The following is a 20815-nucleotide window of genomic DNA, read 5'->3' on the forward strand; positions in this document are numbered from 1 at the left end:
TTCTCTGCACTCCAGGGGGGAGCTAGATGCATGCAGTTCACTCTGAATAAGCGGTGAGAAGTTCACAGTTCCCAAAAATAGCATTGTGTACAGGCAGTAGCTGTGTTTCAGAGGCAGTGCAGCTCTGCTTACATGGCACAATACCTGCTATAGTTAGTGTTGCTTAGCTGGTTAATTAGCCGAGTGAAGGTCCTGCATGAGCCCTTGCACATTATTTCCCACTGCAGAGTTAACTCGGCCTCGATACCACTGCATAATTTATCACTGTCCACAAAAAGAGCTGGAGTCCTGGTATGGGGATTATCAGGCAGATAAACAACTAATATCTATACATCCACCTTTGTGGTTTGACCCACATTTCACTCCTCAGCTGATCGAGTGAAGGAAGAAATTCTATTCTTAGTTTACATGTCTCACAGAAACATACATTCAGTGAATATTTTACCTCAAAAACATCAGAACATATACTTTCACATTAAAAAAAATTTGCTTATTACAGCTTCATAAACTTTAATTGTCCCTTTTGAATATATTTTTATAGCCCTAAACCAACTACTTTAAAATGTAAATGTCTTTAAATATGTATTTTAAATAAATCACTACAGCAGAAGCTACTGCAAAATTGAAAGAATATTTGTATTATAGAGTAAGAAAAAAATAAATGGAACATTTGCACTTTCCCAAAACTTAGGGCTCTGATACTTTTAACTTATGTAATTAATTCAAAAATGACTGCTTTATTACATCCTTTTGACATTTAATTTACTTAAGTAGTACATTATAATGATCCTAGAATATTATTTGGGGAAAATATTTCATTATCTTACCAATGTAAGTGGGCATTTTTTTCTTCTGGGAATGATTGCTTTTTATGGAATAATTATAAATAAAGGAATTTATGAATCCATGCAGTATTTTGATAATCAATTTTTTGCTTGGAAGAAAATCTAAAAAAATACTGCATTTACTAAACTAATGAAAAACTGCACATAACTTCCTACCTGGAACTTGACATTCTTGATAAAACTTGAAATTAAGATAACTAAAAATGATTAGAAAATTCACCCTGAGGATCCCATAGAGCATTGCTAGGTGTTTAGAAAAGCTGAGAGATTTAATGTCTATGAAATGCAGAAGGTTCATTTTCCACAGCCTTTTCCTTAGTGAAGTATTTTATTTCTGACATAAAGAGGGGTTTAAATGTTATTTCTCAATTGTCAAATTATTTACTCAATTTTCAGAAGTGCATCTTATTACAAAAAGTGTAAGGCAAAAAAGAATGGAACTCAAGCCCTGTTGTGCAGCAGGCAGAGGCAAGAACAAAGGCACCTGCATTTCTCTGAGGAAGTTTAAGAATGTTTCTATAACTGACATTAAGCAAAATGAATAAATAATTTCCTGCACAATTTTCCAAATGCCTAATGCAGTGAAAGAAAGGCAACTGACAATCAAACTTCTCTCTGACAACAGATGCCACATTCTATGGTTAACGTCAAATTATATTATAAGCTACTGAAACACACTGATGTATGTCCCTGCTCTATTAAAATTCAGTAATTTTTCGATTTTGCTTCTAGCTCAGCTTGAATTAAGGAAGATCCAACCTAAAAATTGCTCAAAAAATTTTATATGTATCTTGTCCTTGGAAACAGGGCTATGGTACCCTCGTGATTGCTGTAAACAAAAAGTTAACCACTCAAAAGTTAACCATCTAACTTGGAGATGTCATGCAGAAGGTGACTCCTCCAGCAATGTTATGACAGTCTATTGTGGGGACCAATGGATCAGAGGACAAAGCCTTGCATCAATTTTATCTGCACTTCCCAAATCTCCAGAATCTCCAATCCTAGTGTAAAATAAACTGTATATTATGCAATCACAAACTGACAGGCAGAGAAAGCATAACCATAGGAAATTTTAAAAAGTCAGTATAGACACTGTGGAGAAGAAGCCACACATAGGTTTATATGAAAAAAATACCTAGAAATCAAGAATTTAATTGCTGTCTGAGAATCCAGATCTCACTAAATTGTAGTGCCTCACATAATTGTGAAGGAGTTTCATACAAGTGGAAACCATATATATAATATACCAGCTTTACAAATCCATTATGTTTATGATAATTTATTCTGAGCTTATTTCATAAGCTCAATATTGTTATTAAAATTTACAAAACTGGGATATAAAACAGCTGCTATCTCAAAGATCTGATCAAAAATGGATAAATGGACTTTATGATACGGAAAGAAGGCAAGAAAATTCTTTTTTGTGTTAGAACTCTGAGGACTTGTGAGAAGGCCATATTTTGGGTATGTGTCCATTCATGGCCATTTGGAGGAATGCTGCAGCTCCTGATCAGTCAGGAACCCAGCAGAGTTTGCCCTGTCCTGAGGCACTTTTTTCCTTCACAAGCTTTCCCTTGGCTTTAAGCTAAAGAATTTTTCTTCCGGATTGGTAACTAAATGCAACAATTTTTTATCCCAACCAATAGATTTGTTAGATATGTTTCAATCACAAGATTCAGGACTGGATGTGAAAGAGCAGCAAGCCCGGTCTATCTCAATTTTTGCATGGTTTCCAACACTGTCTCTCACAACACTATCATAGGTAAAATGGAATTGTGGACTGGGTGAGTGGACAGTGGGATGAATTGAAAATTGTCTGAACAGCAGATCCCAGAGGGATCAGTGGCACGGGCTCTAGTTGGAGGCCTGTCACAAGTGGTGTCCCCCAAGCTTCAATACTGGGCCCATCACTGTTTAATTTATTCATCATTGACTTGGATGAAAGTCCAGATGCCTCCTCAGCAAGTTCACTGATGACACAAAGTGGGTAGAAGCTTTGGGCTGAACCCCCTGAGTGCTGGCCAACCCTTCAGGAGGACCTGGGCAGGTTGGAGAGAAGGCAGGAAGGGACCATCTAAAGTTCAAAAAAAGCAAATGCAGGATCCTGAACCAGGGGAGGAATAAGTGCAGGCACCAGCACAGAAAAGCAGCTCTGCAGAGAAGGACCTGAGCCAGCAGTGCCCTTGTGGCCAAGAGGGCCAGTGGTACCCTGGGGTGCGTTAGGAGAGCTTTGACAGCAGGATGAGGGAGGTGATCCTGCCCCTCTGCTCAGTCTAGTGAAGCTCATCTGGAGTTTTGTGTCCAGTTCTGGGCTCCTCAGTACAAGAGAGACATGGAGCTCCTGTTCCAACAGGTCCAAAATAGAGGTATGAAAATGATGAAGGAACTGGAGCATCTCTGTTACAAGGACAGGCTGAGGGAGCTGGGCCTGTTCAGCCTCAAGAAGACACAAATGAGAGGGGAGCTCATCAATGTCTGTCAGTACCTGGAGGGAGGGTGGCAGGAGGATGGAGCCAGGCTCTGCTCAGTGCTGCCAAGCAACAGGACAAGACTCTTCACTGCCAATACCACTTGTGCCAATACCACACCAATACTTCTTGCCACATCTGTTCTAATATGAAAGCTCATGGAATAAAACCTTTGTGAGGGATTCAGACCTTTCCATAAATTTATCCATTAAACCCATCAGGTAGGCTAAATAATATCAAACTTGCTTTGATATTATTTTTTACTCAATTAATAATATCAATAATATTAAACTTGCTGTGCAATTCTTTCTTTCAAACTGCCATGTTTAATAATTTGTTACTACTACGGCATAAGAGAAGAGATCAACTACCATGGCATAAGAGATTTTCCAGAACAACCTAAGGTCATACTGCTGTCATTGACTGCAAAGTATTAATCCTAGTATTTACCCAATTTGTGGAATACAAATGTATCAATTGTGTGTCAATTAAAATTACACTGCTTAGACATTTTATAATGAGAAAGAAAAATCACAAGTTCATATACTCAACTTTCTTTGTGCCAACACATTATCTTTGTCTCATTAAAGAGCTTTTTGCCATCTGTACCATCTGTGATACCAGCTGGTACATTGGTCCAAAAATATCTCTTCAATTATAGTATACTGATTAGTTTTAATATAGATTCAATTGTAGCTGAATTATAAAAATAAATTTATACTGGGTCTTTTTCCCCATTTCTGTGATTTGATTTTGGTAATAAAAATTCTAAAATTTTGTGTTCTTTTCTTGAGATTTGGAGATTTTACAGTTTGAAGCATATAAAATGAAGTAAAGAAATAGTTAAAATGAGGTTATAAATTAAATAAGTACTGACACCATATTCAAAATGAGATGCCAAACATTGCTAGCAAAAATGAAGTATTATTTTGTTACTATTTGTTATTCAAAAAGTACAGAATCAACTAAAAAAATAATGCTTTTTCCAGAAAATGTTCCTTTTAAACAAATATTATTTGCATTAAAAAGGTAATTTTACAAAGCTAAAAGTTGGGTGATATTTTGTTTTCCTACATAAAGATTTAACTTACCAGAATAGGGTTATTTATATAAAGCAATTGAATGAAATTACTTTTGCAATGAGATTTAATGGCAAGATTCTCATTCATTCCAGCAAGCTAAAATTTATCATCACAGAATTAAGGGAAAGATGTACATCCTTCTGTACCCCTCATCCCTTGTAATAGGGATTGATGCTTAGATCAATCACATTACCCCTGCTTTTAAGCTGTACTACAAGCAAAGATCTGAGTTTTACATTATGAATACTTCCCTTGCAGAAATTCTGGTGTATATATTAATTACACAGGAAGTATACATCAAAAGGATGAGATACTCGGTGTACTGTACCATGATCATAAATCCTAACAGCATTAGTTCAGCCCCTTTCTACATATGCACTGTGGTGCAACCTTTTAATGACATGATGACGTGCTTTAGTTTGAACAGGAGCTTCTTTTGATAATTTAATTCATGGATATTAGCTATTTAACAAATGCAGAACTTCACACTCTCCTCATTTTGTGCCCCCATAACTTACTTATCAAACATTATTGAAAATCTGAACTGAAAACAGACTTCTCTCTGATGTTCCTCACTGCAGTGTCTGAGTGCTTCACAAACATTACTACATTTATATTCAAAATATCCTTGTGCGATGAGAGGTTATTATTATACTTACTTTATGCAGAACAGAGGCACAGCAAGATTAAGATCAAAGGTATAGACTAATTTGGGCACTTGGCAGGAAACTCATGGAAGCTCATTTTCACAATGCCTAATACACAGCCTTTCGTATGTTCAAAGCCTAGTTAGTAACGGTGTGAGCGTTCAATATTCTGCAAGCCAAACCCCAAGGATTCATTTGGAAAACAAGAAACACAGAGTGTACCTAAAATTTGTCATAACTGACTCCTTTCACATCACATCAGGAGAGGTTTAGGTTAGACATGAGGGAAAGGCTCTTCACCCAGAGGGTGTTTGGGCACTGGAGGAGGCTCCTCAGGGAAGGTGTCACAGCACAAAACCTGGCAGAGTTCAGGTGTTTGAACACTGTTGGGCACACAGTGTGTGATTCTTGGGGTGTCCTGCACAGGGCCAGGACTTGGACTCGATGATCTTGATGGGCCCCTTCCAACTCAGCATGTTCTATGATTCTATGACACAGGGGCTCTGTGGGAGAAGAAATCATGGTTCTTCAGCATAAACTAACCATATGGACTTATTTTCTTTTTTGTATCGTGTTTTGTTAACTATTTTCTAATTTGCTCGCTCAACAGCTATGGGATTCACTGTTTTTGTAGTCAAAGGAGAGGGTTTTTGGTTTCAGATAAATTTACAGCTAGCAAAGAGAGAAAAAGATAGCTGCAGTAAGTTACTATGTCCTCATATAATTTAAACTAGAAGGAGATGGAGTAACTTCTGTGTTTTCTCCCAGCAGAGAATCAGAAACACAAGAGTGGATTTTATGTTACTGTAAAGATATATTGTGATGATTCACCTACTCCATCTAGGTTTGATTTTTCTCACGGTCAGTTTTCATCTCAGTTTCATCAGAAGTGGTATGAATGAAAGGATTTAGTTTAAGCAGTGAAACTATCACAGCTTGGAAAGGGTAGTTCTTGTCAACTGAATCATCTTCAGTGAAAAAGTTTTACCTCCCAACCAGCAAATATAAACACAAACGTTCAAAGATAAACATAGAGAAATTTATAACAGCTCAACTGATAGATGCTACAGTCAAAAGCTGTAGTATTTTTATGCCTTTAAATATATATATATATACAATAAGTATAACAAGGAAGTCAGATGCAGTGACGCTAATTATATTCAGAGGATCTTGGGATGTGAGCTGACAGAGGTTTAACTACAACGTATTCTTGCTAGCAAGATTATTATTATTTTATATAATTATTCTTGCTGTTACATTCAAGACTACTTGAACTTATACACATGCTTAGGCCAGCAGGAGGTGATGAAACCAGTTTCACCTCGCTATTGCCCTAGACCTTGAGTTCTCTTATTGTCAGAAATATGTTTTCTTTACTGCTGAGAATGATAAGCCCAACACTCTCAAGTATCTTGCTTTTAAAAGACCAAAGATAACACAAATTACATGATTCTTTAGAAAATTACTTTCAGTATTACAGGTAATAAAATTTTTCAACTTTTTCATCTATTATAATTTTCCTTTTCCCACCCTGTATAACAAATCAAGCTGGCCTCAAACATAGCGGATTGCAGAGAACAGTGCAAAAAGCACAGAAGTAGCTCAGCATTTCTTGCACCATTTTCTGTGACATGTGAAGCCAAGTATGACTCCTGCTTCCCTACACAGTATAGGCTTGCTGGCATTTGCCTGGGGTGATCTGGAAAATTCAGTAGCACTGTTGCCATATATGACCAATACTGTCATTGAGACCACTAAATATTTAGATGGCTTGGTGAAAAACTTCACCTCCTTATTGACTTTTCATTAGTTTCTTGCACACAGAAAGGATGAGTAAGAAAGTTTAAGAATAACTGAGAATGCATCTCCTTGCCAAACAGATAATGCTACTGGGAGAAATAACAGGGAGGTGCCAGCAGGACAGCCCTACTGCAAGAATGAAAATCCCCATATCCTCCCAGTTACTCCTTTTGGGCTGAAAGAAGGACACATCTATCCTACCAGAACTGTTGTGTGCTGGAAGTACCAAGACTGCACTGCAGACTCCCATGGAAGCAAAAATTTAAATTAAACGGGGGGAGGGATAGCAGGAGCAAACAAAGCAACATGCAATTTTGTCATTTCCTACTGTTTTCCCCTCGTTTCTTCTGCCCTAACTTTTCACTTCTGAGATATGCTGGTTTTCCTTTTATTTTGATCTTTTGCAAAAAGTTATCCAGTCATAATGATTCAGCATGATAAAAACAAAACAAAAAAACCCTGGTTTTGCATAGCTCTTTTAAGAATCTACCTTGATCTGCAATAGAAATGCTCCTTCCAGCCATAAAATTTTTTTCCAGGGACAGACACTTGCAAATGCAGTTGTGTTATACTGCACTAATACCCAGTAAACTCAGTAAACAAAACGCAGATCTCGCCAACCGCCACAACAAATTAAGTTCTTTATAAGCCATTTATAAAAAAACATTCAGATCTCTCATTTAATCTGGAATACTATCAGTATATTTAGTCATTTTAATTGCTGGAATAATGCCCAGATGGAAAGTGGCAAGATATTTAAAGATTTATTCCATTTTCTAAGTATGCCATGAATATAAAAGTCCTTCCACTTAATTCAATATGCTCCTTTGGCCTATTAGTTTTGGATTGATAAAATGTTTTTAAATAAAAGATTAGCAGTTGGCAGACATGGTAAAAATCAAAGATACTGTAAGTACAGAGACTTAATAGGAATATATACTGGTTTCTTACAGGATATATTTAAGTTTCCAAAAGTAGAGAATCTCTACCATTTATTGCATTACAAACCTTGCTAGATTGCTAGAACTTGATTTTTAGGGAACTGATTTTCAATAAATTAGCAACACTTCTCTTTTTTTTCTTTTTAAAAATGGGACACTGACCTTCCCGAAGGACAATATGGGGAAACAAAATTAGACATCAGGTTATCCAATTGAGAGATCAGAATTTCACAGCTAGTTTTCATCTTCAGAGAATATAATTTCTATATTGTAGTGCAATGAATAGTTTTCAAATATCTGCATAATATTCAACTAGTAACTCCAATTTTACTAGAGAAACAAGAATTAAAGATAATTATATTTCTCGTATAACTAGCTGATTAAAAAGTAGTTGATCAGCTATTCCTTACATTCTTCAGCCAAACTGAGGAAGCTTGTGTTTAAATAGGTTAAACTGCTGAACAATAAGTTGATCATTGGTAAGTAGGATTAATGATCTGAAAAACAAAAGATTTATATTTCACTATGCAGAGTCCAGAATGACATTCCTGGAAAGGTTCCAGCCTTGATGGTTTCTCATGCTTTTTATATGAAAACACACATTTGCAATGACTAATAAAAATTAAATGGCTGTTCACAGCCCTTAATTAGAGCTAGTTTAAAATTCTGCATTCTTAGGACGCTTATGCAAACAGCTTCATGCTAATACTGGTCAGTAGGAAGATACACTAAGAGCAAAAACTCATGAGTTCGATGTACTGCTCTGCAAATACAGAGTTTTAGGCAGCAACCTGCCATGAGTTAAGGCTTCATCTTCCAGCGTCCTCTCCCTCCTGACAACAGCAATGCTGGAATTAGAAAGGTGACAATTGCAGGAGACCATAAAAATCCATTCTGACATGAAGGAAACAAACTTCCAAGAGAAATGGAGAGACAGACCTTGTTGTGTAATGTTTATATATCCAGGGAAGCATAAAGCAGAAACTCCATGGAGTGATACACCCACATTTTTCTGAGCCTCATTTCTCAAGGGTTAGTTTTGGAGCATGTTTTACCCTTTGAATGGCAAACCCTGAGGAAATCTGATTTCCATGGAATATCATTCTCCTTACATAACAGGCACATTTACTCCGAGAGCTGAATTCATAATCTGCACTTTGCAACTTGCTATCTTTGTATCAAGTATCTTTAAAAACTTAGTTATGGATAATACTTTTACAGGTACTAACAACATTTTCAAGGGCTCTAAAGATGAAAGTATGACTTCTCCATAGACTGTAAACTAGTAGCTATTGCAAGAGTTCAGACACTTTATTTTAAAGTTTGTAAATGTTTAAAAATGTTATAAGTACAGAGCAAAGCTACAATATTTTTTTATGATTGTGGCTTCCAATTAATAATTTTAAAACTTGAAGAAGAATAAAAAGCTTCATAAAATACATGTTCATGGGATGTTTCTTATAAAAAAATAAAGGAGAATTACTCTTAAACTATCTCAATCCAAAAATGATGTGACATAATTTTATACATACAAAAGTATATGTCAGAGCCTCCCATTTTCATTAGCTACATGCAATGCTCAGTTTAACAAGTCTCTACACACCTACACCGTAAAATCTTTTTCCAAAACATTAATCTGGAATGATTCTAAATTGTGAGAATCAATGTTTTTTCAATTCCCATTTTAATGCTCTGAAAGATAGCAAAAATTCCTAAATAGTATACCTTCCTGTTAATTTGTGACATTAACTCCTACTGCTGCCCTGAAGAGAGTATTAGAAGTCTTACTCAGATTAGATCTCTGTGATACAAATTTAAAAGAAAATTACGTTCACCAGGGAGAGCCTTTAATTTTACTGCCATGATGTGCCTTTCAGAGTTAGCATTTGGCAAGAAGGGAAGAAACTACAAGGTGCCCCTTTTTGCCAGGTAAGTTAATACAAACCCCTTTGTCTGAGATTATAATGGGTGAACAGGCTTTAGAGTAAAGCAAAAAAAAAAAAAAATTAAAAAATAGATTATTAGCCCTCATCCTTTTTCTTATCTTAGCATTTTTAAAACAGATTTTTCATATTCAGTAAATATATACAACCACATATTTATTCTAAGTGAAGAATTATTTAGCTAAGAATATAATCCTATATTAGTTTCACAGAAAAAAAAATTGAAATAAATAAAAATGTCCACTTATCAAAACTTTTACATTTAAATGGATTACATTCACATTTTCCATCCAGTTCATTGAGTTGAAAAATATGTATATATAATGTATTCAATATTTGTTCAGAAGATAAAACTTTAATAATACAAAATGGATCATTTGCACAGAGAAACAGAAGGTATAAGGAGGGCAACATGAAACCTTGACTTACTAGAGTCAAATAAGAAAACAGTGCTAATTCACACTTCATTGTAATTAAAGAAATATGCAAAGCAATATTGAGCAATGTTTATTAATTGGGAAAAAATATCATTCAAAGACAGAAAATGAATAAGCTTTTCGCCCTTTAAGTTTTCCTGGGTCTATGTTCTGGGTAGCAAATTTACTTCAAAATAACATGCACACTAAGAACAGCAGAATCAAATTCTAAAACATTTTAATAAACATTTCAAATAGATGAAGTGGGCTAAATATCACTTGTTTTGAATTTTCAAGCAAATTTCTCTTTGTAGCTTTTACAAAATATTGTATTGCCTAAAAGTATTAAAGGTTCAATTTTTAAATTAATTTCTATGTGTGTTCAGAGCATAAAATCTCAGATATGTTAATCTTTTCAGTCATTAATATAGACTTCAAAGCCTCCTTTTTCAGCATTCAAGAAATATTGCAAAGGGTTATGATCTAATTATTTACATGCTGAGTACCTAGACAGGAAAGGAGAAGTGGGTTTGGCAAGGGACATAGTCCTCAATCTCTCCACAACTTCTCTCTCAATCCCTACTTCAATCCCTCTTCCTCTCCCACCTCTTTTGTTCTCTTAGAGGCTTTCAGACTCAAAATTTCAAAGCCATGTGAACAGCAGTTCCATAGGCACATAGGAAAAATGTTTCCTAGTGCCCATAAAAAATGGTCCTCTCATGTAAATCTGTGACTTCAAGAGAAACCAAACAATGCTCAAAGCATCTATGAGAAAGCTGAGAAAAAAAAACTAAAAAAAAAAATGAAAACCACAGGATGTAGTTTGAAATTACAGGAAATAAAAAATGACACATCTGTCAGGCCATAAAAATTCAATTACTGGACAAGTTAAGACCTGAACTGTATATCAGCCATGGTTTAGGAGAGGACTGTTAGTTAGGAGCACCTACTGGGACAAGGGAATGAAGTCAGGAGTATATGGTATTCCTGACACTGAATATTTATTATTTATTGTTTTTTCTGTCACTTTTATCTACACCATTATTTCATATTTTTCATGTAGGGAAGGTTAATTAGGATCAGGCAGATTTCAGGAACTATCACTCCATGCACAAGCAAACAAAAAAGATGTTTTTGCTACAGTAATCGAGTTATGAACAAAAATCCTGCTTCATGAGTCATGATGCCTTCTAATTAGGGCAGTTGAGGCCTTTGATAGTGGAATGCAAATCCTGTATGTAATCCTAATGTCATCACTTTCTACCTTACATGTTGTCTGTGCCTCATCACTTCACTGTTTAAAAGAAAAGCACACAGCAGGTAATGCTTGGAGACCTTGGAAAAGTATTTCAGTCCAAAGGACTCCTAACCTATATGAATAAACATAAGCATTTTTGTTAATTTTTAACAACTAGGGAAAAGGTTTTTCATGGTCTTTGAGAGACCATGACATGTGTCTAATTTCAAAGCAGTGGTCAACTTATTTGCATAGGACAAGCAAAGGCAAATGGGCCACAGAAGACAAACTACTACCCTCTTCACACAAAGTCCATATTTAAAACCCTGGTACTGAAAATCTTCAGCAGGAATTTTTTGAGCTATTTAAGGTCTGAGACAGTATGAAGTATCCTAGGCAGAGCAGAATTTTAACTAGCTCTGAAATAACTTTGGCTAATTTTTCCATATATACTTTGTCAAATGCACTGTTTGACAGGGAAAAATACACACAACAATTGACAGTTTGGGATTATTCCTAAAGCACTCATACCTCAACTCATAAATATGTCATATGAGGAAACACAAACAATGTAAAAACATAAACAAACAGTTGATCATGCATAATATTTTTAGCAGTATGAAATACAGAGTCAGAAGCACAATGCCTCCAAATTTATTTTCATGACAGACAACTTGTCCTCTTCCTGTCTCTCATTTGCATTTTACAAATCTGCAGCAAATCCATGCATGCACATGCATGGCATAAAATGATCATGAAAGACTCATAAGTGCCCTAGGTTAGCTGAGAAGGCTGCCAATTTAGTGAAAGGATACTTCAGGGCTGTCCATTTTTGAAATTAAGCATTTTAAATTGGAAGTTTTTCAATGTGTCCTTTAAACTTAAGCTCAAGTTTACTGCAGCATCAGGCTCACACTGATGCATTCCTGGCACTGCCATAGTCTGTTCCTCTGGCCTCAGTGACAAGATACCTGCTCTCTGAAACTACTGTCTGATGGAATTAGTCAAATTACCAAGCCTTAAGCATTAATTAAAATTCTGGGTTTAATACAAAAATGTTTCCCATTGACAACCATGTTACTCCATTTACTTTTCTTTGAAATACAAGAAAGTGCTTTTTTTTTTTTCATTCTCTTGATCATCCTTTTGTGGATGCACTTGTGCATTGCATCCATGCTGTTTATGCCCTACATCAAAAAGGGTTGAGTATAATTATATTTCTAGGACTTATGAAGAACATTATTCTTATTCCCAGATTTTGACACAGGAAGACATCCAGTGTGACAATTTTCGAAAATTTTATCATAAGAGTGAAGATTTTCCATTCTGAAAATAGAGTTAAATCATCCTAACATTGCAGTAAATCAAATATTTATTTTCCTGCTCCAAATTCATAAAAGGAAATTGTTTCTGAAAGAATAATTAATTCTATGAAGCTAAAACATCTTGACAAACTCAGTTGCAAGATTATGCAAATAAACTAAAACATAGAAAATTAATTATAGAGGAGAAAGAGTATCTGTTTTAAAAGAGAGATCAAATATCCATTGCTGTCCAGTATTTCCAGCTGCAAACTGTTAGAAGGGCAATGAGTTACCAAATAATCTGGTATTTAGAGCTATCATGAGTTTTTAGAAATACAAACAAAACATTTCTGTTATTTTTCTAAATACTAAACTGCAAGCCTCAACTGCCTAATGACTATTTTTATACCACTTCAACGGTGTAATTTAGATTAAGATAACCAGTGGGGAATCCAGTTTCTGCAAAAGAACATCTAAGTGGGAATGAGCCACCACAATGTCATTTGCAAACCCACTCTCATTCTTGCAACAGAAAACAGTCGGTATTGAGCAAGCAGCCACATGCTCTCAGCTCCCACAGCACTGCCATGAGTACCAGGAATGCTCTATCATTGCAGTCCCACAGTTTGGCCAGTGAGGTCACCTTGGACAACAGCACAGTACTGAATGTCTGTCTTCTTGGTCCTGATAAATATTCAGATTTTCTTGTAAAGGTATCCCTATGGGAATACCCATAGGGCTTTCTATCATTTGGAATTAAGTAAAGCAAAACTAATGGCTTCATTTTGAGTTATATACGTGTCAGATTCTGATTTTGTCTCTGCCAGAGTAAAACTGAGCCCGATTTTACAGTGATTAATCTGTCTGCTAATTCACTTTACAAAAATAAAATAAATCCTTAATTCTATCATCACCTATTACACTGTTTTCAGACCCTCTTTGGAGTTGTAAATTATTAGCCAGTTTAAAAGTATTGAAGAATCAGACCTATAAACTTCAATGCAATCTGTTTTAGATCCACCAATCTTTTCTAGAAAGGTGATTGCTTCAAGCTACTGAGATTGGTGATAAATAATCCAGTGGAAAAAGTCCTAAAAGTTCACGTGAACAGAAGGATGAGTGTTCCGAGTTACAGAAAAACATTTCTTGCATCATTAGCACCAGTAGCAATACGAAAAAAAAAATAAAAAGTGCAACAAATTATAGACATAACCTGATACAGTAATAGGAAATCAAACATTTATGGTATTATGGTATATATATATATTATATATTATATATATATATTATATTATGGTATTTAGCAAACCATATTATGCATGTGATTAAAGCAGCCATTTGTTGAAAAAATGAATTTAAACTTTAAAAATTAGTGGCTGAGCATAGCTAAATGTTTATGCTTAGATTAAAAGGCATATGAAGCACTTATTTACTTTGACAATGCAGAGATCAGTGCAGTTTAAAACCAGAGGTAGGTTGTACTTAACCAGAACATAGTTTTTAAAAGCTGTAACTAAGCTACTAGAGCATAACCTTTAAAGTAAATGTGTAAATAAAGTAATATATCACACACTCAGGTTATGGTGCCTTAGCTCTTCATGACAAAGCAATGTCATGCATTTCTTTTCATTCTGTTTGACACAAATTGGAAATACTGCGGACATGGTTTGGGGTTTGTTTGTTTGTTTCTGTCATAAACTGTGTATGAGGGAATGAAAAACAATGCCAAAATGCAAAAGAATTATTTCGGGCAGTGTGTCTTCTCCTGTTTTTACATAATATTGTAAAGTATAATTACAATGGTAAAAAGAGGAATCTGGTGAATAAAATTCATAACTGTTTGTATGTTCCTGAAGGAAAATAATGTGAAACAGATTAGCCATCATTTCAGGGCAATTCCTGTTTAATTTATTAGTCATAAAAGAGTTCAATTTTCAATGGTGATATATTTCAGAGCCAACTTCTAATTTAAAAAAGAAGCATTTCGTTTAATATTTATTAATAAATACAGTACATAACATCATTATGTATAAATGTGACAGAATGTTACCTTTCTTCGTTTCCTCAAAGACAAAGGGATTGATCATGTAATTTCCATGCAAATATACTCTGACAAAAATTAAAGGAGGTTTTACTCATCAGACCAGAATTTTGGATTGGGCCCTGATAAATTAAAACATCTAATTGCTGGGATTTTACATTTACTCATTTATCTTCTGACTTAAGGATTTTTTTTTCTGCAGACCATGTATTTTTACGTGCTGCAAATGAATACTCCTGCAGTACAATTATTTTTATCACATTACGATAAAGCACCTCAATCAAAGCTGTACCACTTTTAATCTCCTTGCACAATAGACTCAAGACAGCAGAGACTTTTTGTACCTGTAACTTGACTGATGTTAAATTCAGTAATACCATTGTATCAAAAATTCAGAATTCTTGGAAGGACAACAAATTCTCCTACACTAAAATTTTCAATAGAAAATGTACCTTTAGAGCTCAAACTTTTCCAGGCAAAAATTCGCTTTATCAAGCAGCAATTCCTAAGCATTTTCTTACAGCTTGCAGGCTTCTGAGGATACTGTTGCAAATCTTCATTCTCTTCATGTTTTTTCTTCTCAGGGGCTAACACTTCCATCCTAAACAAAAACTTAACCTTTAGTTTTCCTGCAGAATATATACACAACTTAAATCCAAAGATTATGGGTAAGGGAGATGAGGGGGAGAAGAGAGGAGATGGACTGGGGATAAATATAAATAAAGGGAAAATATTTAGAATTTCATTAACCATTCTCAGCTCATACATTCCTAGTATTAATTAAGTGGAATTAGTGTATTAATATTCCTTTGGTTTTAGTTATTTATCTGGAACATTAATGTATTTGTAAAATATACAGATGGAGTAAAATCAGATTTTATCTAATATTTTTAAAACACTGATTTTAACTTAAATGACAAAAAATATGTAATATCGCTAGATGGCAAATAAATATTTACCTCTTACCTTAGTCAGTTGTTTAGTTAAAGGAAATAATGTAATCCTCTATGCATGAACCTATTATCCTTCCTATCTTAGCTTGCCTGACATCAGTGTCATAGAGGAGAGCTGCATTCCTCTAGCTGTTACTGAAAGACAGCTGCTCTAGCCAGAAAAGATGAATAGTTGGGATTCTGTGCTGCCTTAATGCCACTGTCACTCAAATGCAGAAAAGCAGCTGAGCCACTTAAAGCCAGTTGTACGCTTGGGGACCATTTCTCTACACCACCTCATTCACAGAGGCAGACCAATAAATTTCCACACGGCATTATTTTTCTTTGCAGACTGACACTTGGAAGAAGCCAGAGGCCGTTTGCAGCAACCAGCACTAGGACTAGGACCTAACCAGAGCTCTGCTCAGGGCTGCAAGGAAAGGAAAGGAACCTACCCAGCGTCCCAGGACTTTGGTGCCACTCCAAGGTCACGCAGGAGCCCCCAGCAGCATTCCTGCTTGCTCTTCAGCGAGCTCCAGCCGGAGACACCGAGGGGATGAGAGCTGCTGGGGCCAGACCCAGCCTGCCAGCCGCAGCAGCCCACTGCCAAGCAGCCACAGGCTGCACCAGGGGAGCCTCTGATTACAAACAGAGCTGTGCCCAGCCTGTGGCAGACACCAAAGTGACCCTTTTTCATTCCACTCTTTTCTTCCTAACACACATTGTGCATCTAACAAGATTAAACATGATTTCTAAAGACAATAGGTAGGAAGGAGTCAAAGGAAAAAAAAAAACTGGCACTGTACACACCAGAGTTTGGCACACAAAGCTGACTTTTCAATTGTAAACCTACTGTTTCCTAAAGAAAGCAAGCACAATGGAACACAGCACCTCACCACCTTCACTTCCATCAGGAGCTCCTACTGATTATACAAAACAATCAAAGGATGCAAAGGAACAAGTATCCACTTTCTGCAATTTATCTTTTATAAAATCCTGGAACTCAAAGTTTTTTTAATCAGTCAGCTTCCCTTTGAGCTGAATTAATCTTCACGCCAATTACATACATTTGCAACTTTTATGTTCATGAAGTTTCCTGTGGACATTTGACCTAGAGCTGAAGTATGCTGCTGTTTGCAAAATGTTACGCACAAAACCCCATACCTATCTATAAGAACCAGAGGCATCTCAGGTCTATCCACAGAGGCAAGAACAATAATTCCACCTGTGGAAACAGCCTATCAATCAGCCTATCAAAAAAGCTGTCAGTAAATTCTGTCCATAACAACAGAGAAGCATTTGCCTTAACAACCAATTTTTAGGCTGCCAAAGTAAAGGGGAGCACTTCCACTCAGATTCACATCTAGGAATATATTTCAGGCCCACTACTATTTAGAACTGAACAACCCTTGAATTTGCACTGTTGGAACAATGCTTGCTGGAAAAGGTCCTCTGAGTCCTTTAGCATGACACAGCACTCCAGACATGGCTGTATTCCCATCACAAATCACTACCAAAGTAAGCTGAATTTCAATATGATAACAGAGTTTCTGAAACTTCAGCAGAAAAACTTCTTCCAATTTAAGCATATTTCACAGGACTTTTATATCTTTCAAAAGTGGCATTCTGAAAATCAATGTAAATTTTAAATTTGGGTTTACTGTGCTAAGAAATACATTTTCACCACACAATATTCAGTCTAGATTTCCAGATGATTACTGGAACAGAATTTTGATTTGCAAGAACAAAGCATGAGTATTAGTTATTACACAGAAATAATAGCTCTTTTTAAAAGAGAATGCTCTTAACTATTCCTACATCCCATTTTTGAATGAAATTAATGTACTCTAGAAACTAGAGTTCATCCTTTAGAACACTGGATGTTTTCTTCTGATCAGTCTGTGCAAGACATCTGCAGAAAGTCATTCATCTTCTCTGGTGGAACACATCTACATTGCTCCTGTCCAGTGCAAGGAGAAAACCAATCCTATGTCCATGAGCACTGGAATATAGCACCTTGTAGTATAGCTCCAAACAGCTGAAACTCGAAAATGTTAACATAATTCAAGTTCAATTTTTCTGGATATAAGCCCTCAGAGAAACTGTCTGCCCATGTAACAGTCAGCTATAAAATCCTTGATGCTCCAGCTCAAAGGCCAGCTCTCACAACACATTGCCATACTTCCCAGAGGGCCTCATCTCAGAGATAATTAATCCACAGAGAGTGTGAATGGGGAACCAGACACAGGAGAAGAGAGAAGCCTCTGGGAGAATGATTCCCATGGTGGGATAATAAACACAAATCTGTACTTCCTAGACATGGAGCAACTGTTCACATGCAATGGGAGAGGGCTATTGGATATACTTCGACACAACAAAGTCTTCAGGAGGTACAAGAATACAGAGGAGTTTTGCCAGAGATGGGATGTGTAAATGCAGAAATTCAATAACACTATTCAAGAGGGAATGGAGAGGTAGAATCCTTACTGAAATCTTCAGGGCTTTCTTCAGTGCACCTGAAAAACATGCCTTATTTGCCACAGATTTGAAGATATTCATGAGAGATAAACCTCTAAAAGGATGTACTTTTTCTAAAACTGATTCAGAAGATGTCGAGATGTTCAGATTTCACTGTATCTATCTGTTTCCTTACTTCAAACCTTAATCAAGTCCATAGCAATTTTCTTCTACAACAGAAGTATACATGAAAAACTTCTGTGTCATATTAATCATCATGCTATAATTTTGTAGTGAGTTTAAAATAAGCTTAAACTCTAGAACACTAAATTTCAAGATACCACTGAATTTTTTCAAACTAATTATGCTGTACTTCATATAATCGTAATAATGATTTAGAAAAGGAATTAACATCAGGCTTCTGAAGCTGTTCATTTGATTTACCTCCTTCTGTTCAGATTGTGGACTCTGACTTTTGAGGAAAGAAAATGGATTGACAGTGAATTCCACATTTACAAACCCAAGGACTGTAAAACTATATTACACACAATGTTAGAGGAAAAACTGGTCATATTGGAAGCAACACGAGAAAAGCATGTGTGAAAAATGTATCAATCCGGGCTGCACAGGATCCTTCCTTTCTCAAAATAGTTAATCTCAAAAGTTAATTATTTCATAATTTAGGTGAAACAAAAAAGGAATTTAAAGAGCACTCAGAGAGCCTCAGCAACTTCAGGATCTGGGAATGGGGAGATCCTTCAATTGGGAGTGAATAGTGAAACAGGTCAGAAGGAAAATAAACTGACCTATGCACTAGTGGGAGTACCAGCAACAAGACAAAAGTGGAGCAAATAAGCTGCAAATACCTTTGGTCTGAGCCCTTACATGTACTGCAGCAGTGACCAAGACCATAAACTCTTCTGGAGCACATGCAAGTTAGGAAAATGCCAGCTGTTTACTGCAGCTGTAACAGTGCACAGAGACGGGGACTGCCTAAACAAAGCAGTTCATTATTTCATGTTATTGGATTTTATCTGTAATCAATTGCACCCAAAAGTAAAGCTGGGTTTTTTGTAATTTTTTTATTTCCTATTGATGGTTAAATAACTATTTTTATGAGTGATCTAAATCATACAGGCTAAAAACTCCAGAGAGTCACAAGATGATGAATCATATAAGGTCTGCATGATGCCACATAGCTACAGATATTTTGAGCAATACTTATTTGAACTACAAGGAAATGTCTTCTAGCCATGTGTAAGTGGACATGGGTGTATGAAGGTTGTATTAATATTGCTTGATCAGATTTGATCCTTGGAAAAATGAAATTGAACTTTACATGGAATCATGGAAAACTGTATAATTCTTCCCTCAATAATGAAATAGCATCTTGAAAGAGCAGAGGCATCATTATAGACTAAGAAATATCTCAGGAATATTGAATATTCCAGATGAAACAGTCAAAACTGGCACCTATATGGAATTTGGGAGGAATCTTTACAGAACTGTCTAGTTGCTTTAGCTGACTACTCTAGCACAAGTACTTCAAGAACTTTCACTGATGATTGTAAAGAAATTGTTGAAGTTCAACAAAACTAGATTAAACCAGGGATGTCTGCTGAAAACTTTGGGCCACTAGAGATTACAGCTATAAATTGTGAAATGAATACTGAAAAATAGGGCAAGCTTACAGAATCCAGTTCTGCATGAATGTGTGGGTGACTGCTGACATATTAAGGAATATTACAATGAGATGCTTCAGAGAAAAAGCAGGGCTTGCTTTGATTTTGTTTTTCTCAGCAGGGGCAAGTTTCAATAGTATTTTATGATACCTGGTTTTGGTAGATAAAGGAAAGGATTTGTGAGTGGAAAGCAAAATTTCATTCTCTTTCTGTAGAATAAAAAATGGAACAGAAAAAGATATCAGCAAAAATTTATCAGTTATTTATTTACCCCTGCTGTATATTGCTCTTGGATTAACTTGAACTTCATTTACATATTTTTATCCTTTTCATCATCTGGTTGTCTATTTATAGGGAAAAAAATTAAAAAAGCAGTTGGATAAATACCAGGTAACAAAAGCTTCCTGATGCTTCAGTATTGACTAAAATTTGACACTACTTTTGCCAAACACTACTTTTGCCAAAAGAAAACAGGTAAATTTTAATTTTTCTAGAACATAGGGAAAGGCTGAGCAGTGCTAGTCTCTCTGGAAACTGTGGGAGGCACTTGAAAATACTACACAAGTATAGGGGAAATATTTCTGGCTTTTTTCTCATCTCATAGAGGTCATCATCTTTCATCTAGAAAATGTCTATAGGTCTTGCCTGTTCGTGCACGGTGAATCTCTGTATTGTAAATGAGGAGACAAGAAAAAAATAGGAATAGCGAGGCAGACTGCTCCAGAATTCTTTTGGTTTTTTTAACTCTGAACATTTTTCTGGGGCAACACATGTTAATAATTGATTTCTGGTTGTATTCAGGACTTCAGGTTTAGAAGGAAAACATCTGTGTCCACACACATTATCACAGAGTGCTGTGTGGGTCACAGAACACCTGGTGATACCTGCAACAATGAACTGACTGCATCAAGAACAATGAGCAACAACCAGAGCAAACATTGCTGGGTGGGAATTCCAAAGAACTCCTTCGCTGTGCAGAGGAATTTCATAACGAGCCCTCTTGGTGTTATAGATATATAG

The 20815-nt window shown here is 35.9% G+C and overlaps 1 protein-coding gene across 5 annotated transcripts in view; it reads right to left on the reverse strand.

Moving 5' to 3' along the window:
* The window catches only part of KCNIP4 (potassium voltage-gated channel interacting protein 4), a 384367-nt gene that overhangs the window by 326208 nt on the left and 37344 nt on the right, over window positions 1-20815 (reverse strand). Inside the window, exons 1-2 of one of the 5 annotated variants that reach the window (XM_021554436.3) lie at window positions 16112-16276; window positions 15177-15325 (exon numbers count right to left, since the gene is read on the reverse strand). The exons of 3 other annotated variants lie outside the window; for them this stretch is intronic. In XM_021554436.3, coding sequence (XP_021410111.1) covers window positions 15177-15324 — 148 coding nt within the window. In that variant the 5' untranslated portion in view covers window position 15325; window positions 16112-16276. Of the gene's footprint in view, window positions 1-15176; window positions 15326-15690; window positions 15908-16111; window positions 16277-20815 lie in introns of those variants that run through there. One more of the 5 variants, XM_021554441.3, reaches the window with a different exon arrangement.

The sequence above is a fragment of the Lonchura striata genome, chromosome 4 (genome assembly GCF_046129695.1).
Source record: "Lonchura striata isolate bLonStr1 chromosome 4, bLonStr1.mat, whole genome shotgun sequence".
NCBI classification, from domain to species: Eukaryota; Metazoa; Chordata; class Aves; order Passeriformes; family Estrildidae; genus Lonchura; species Lonchura striata.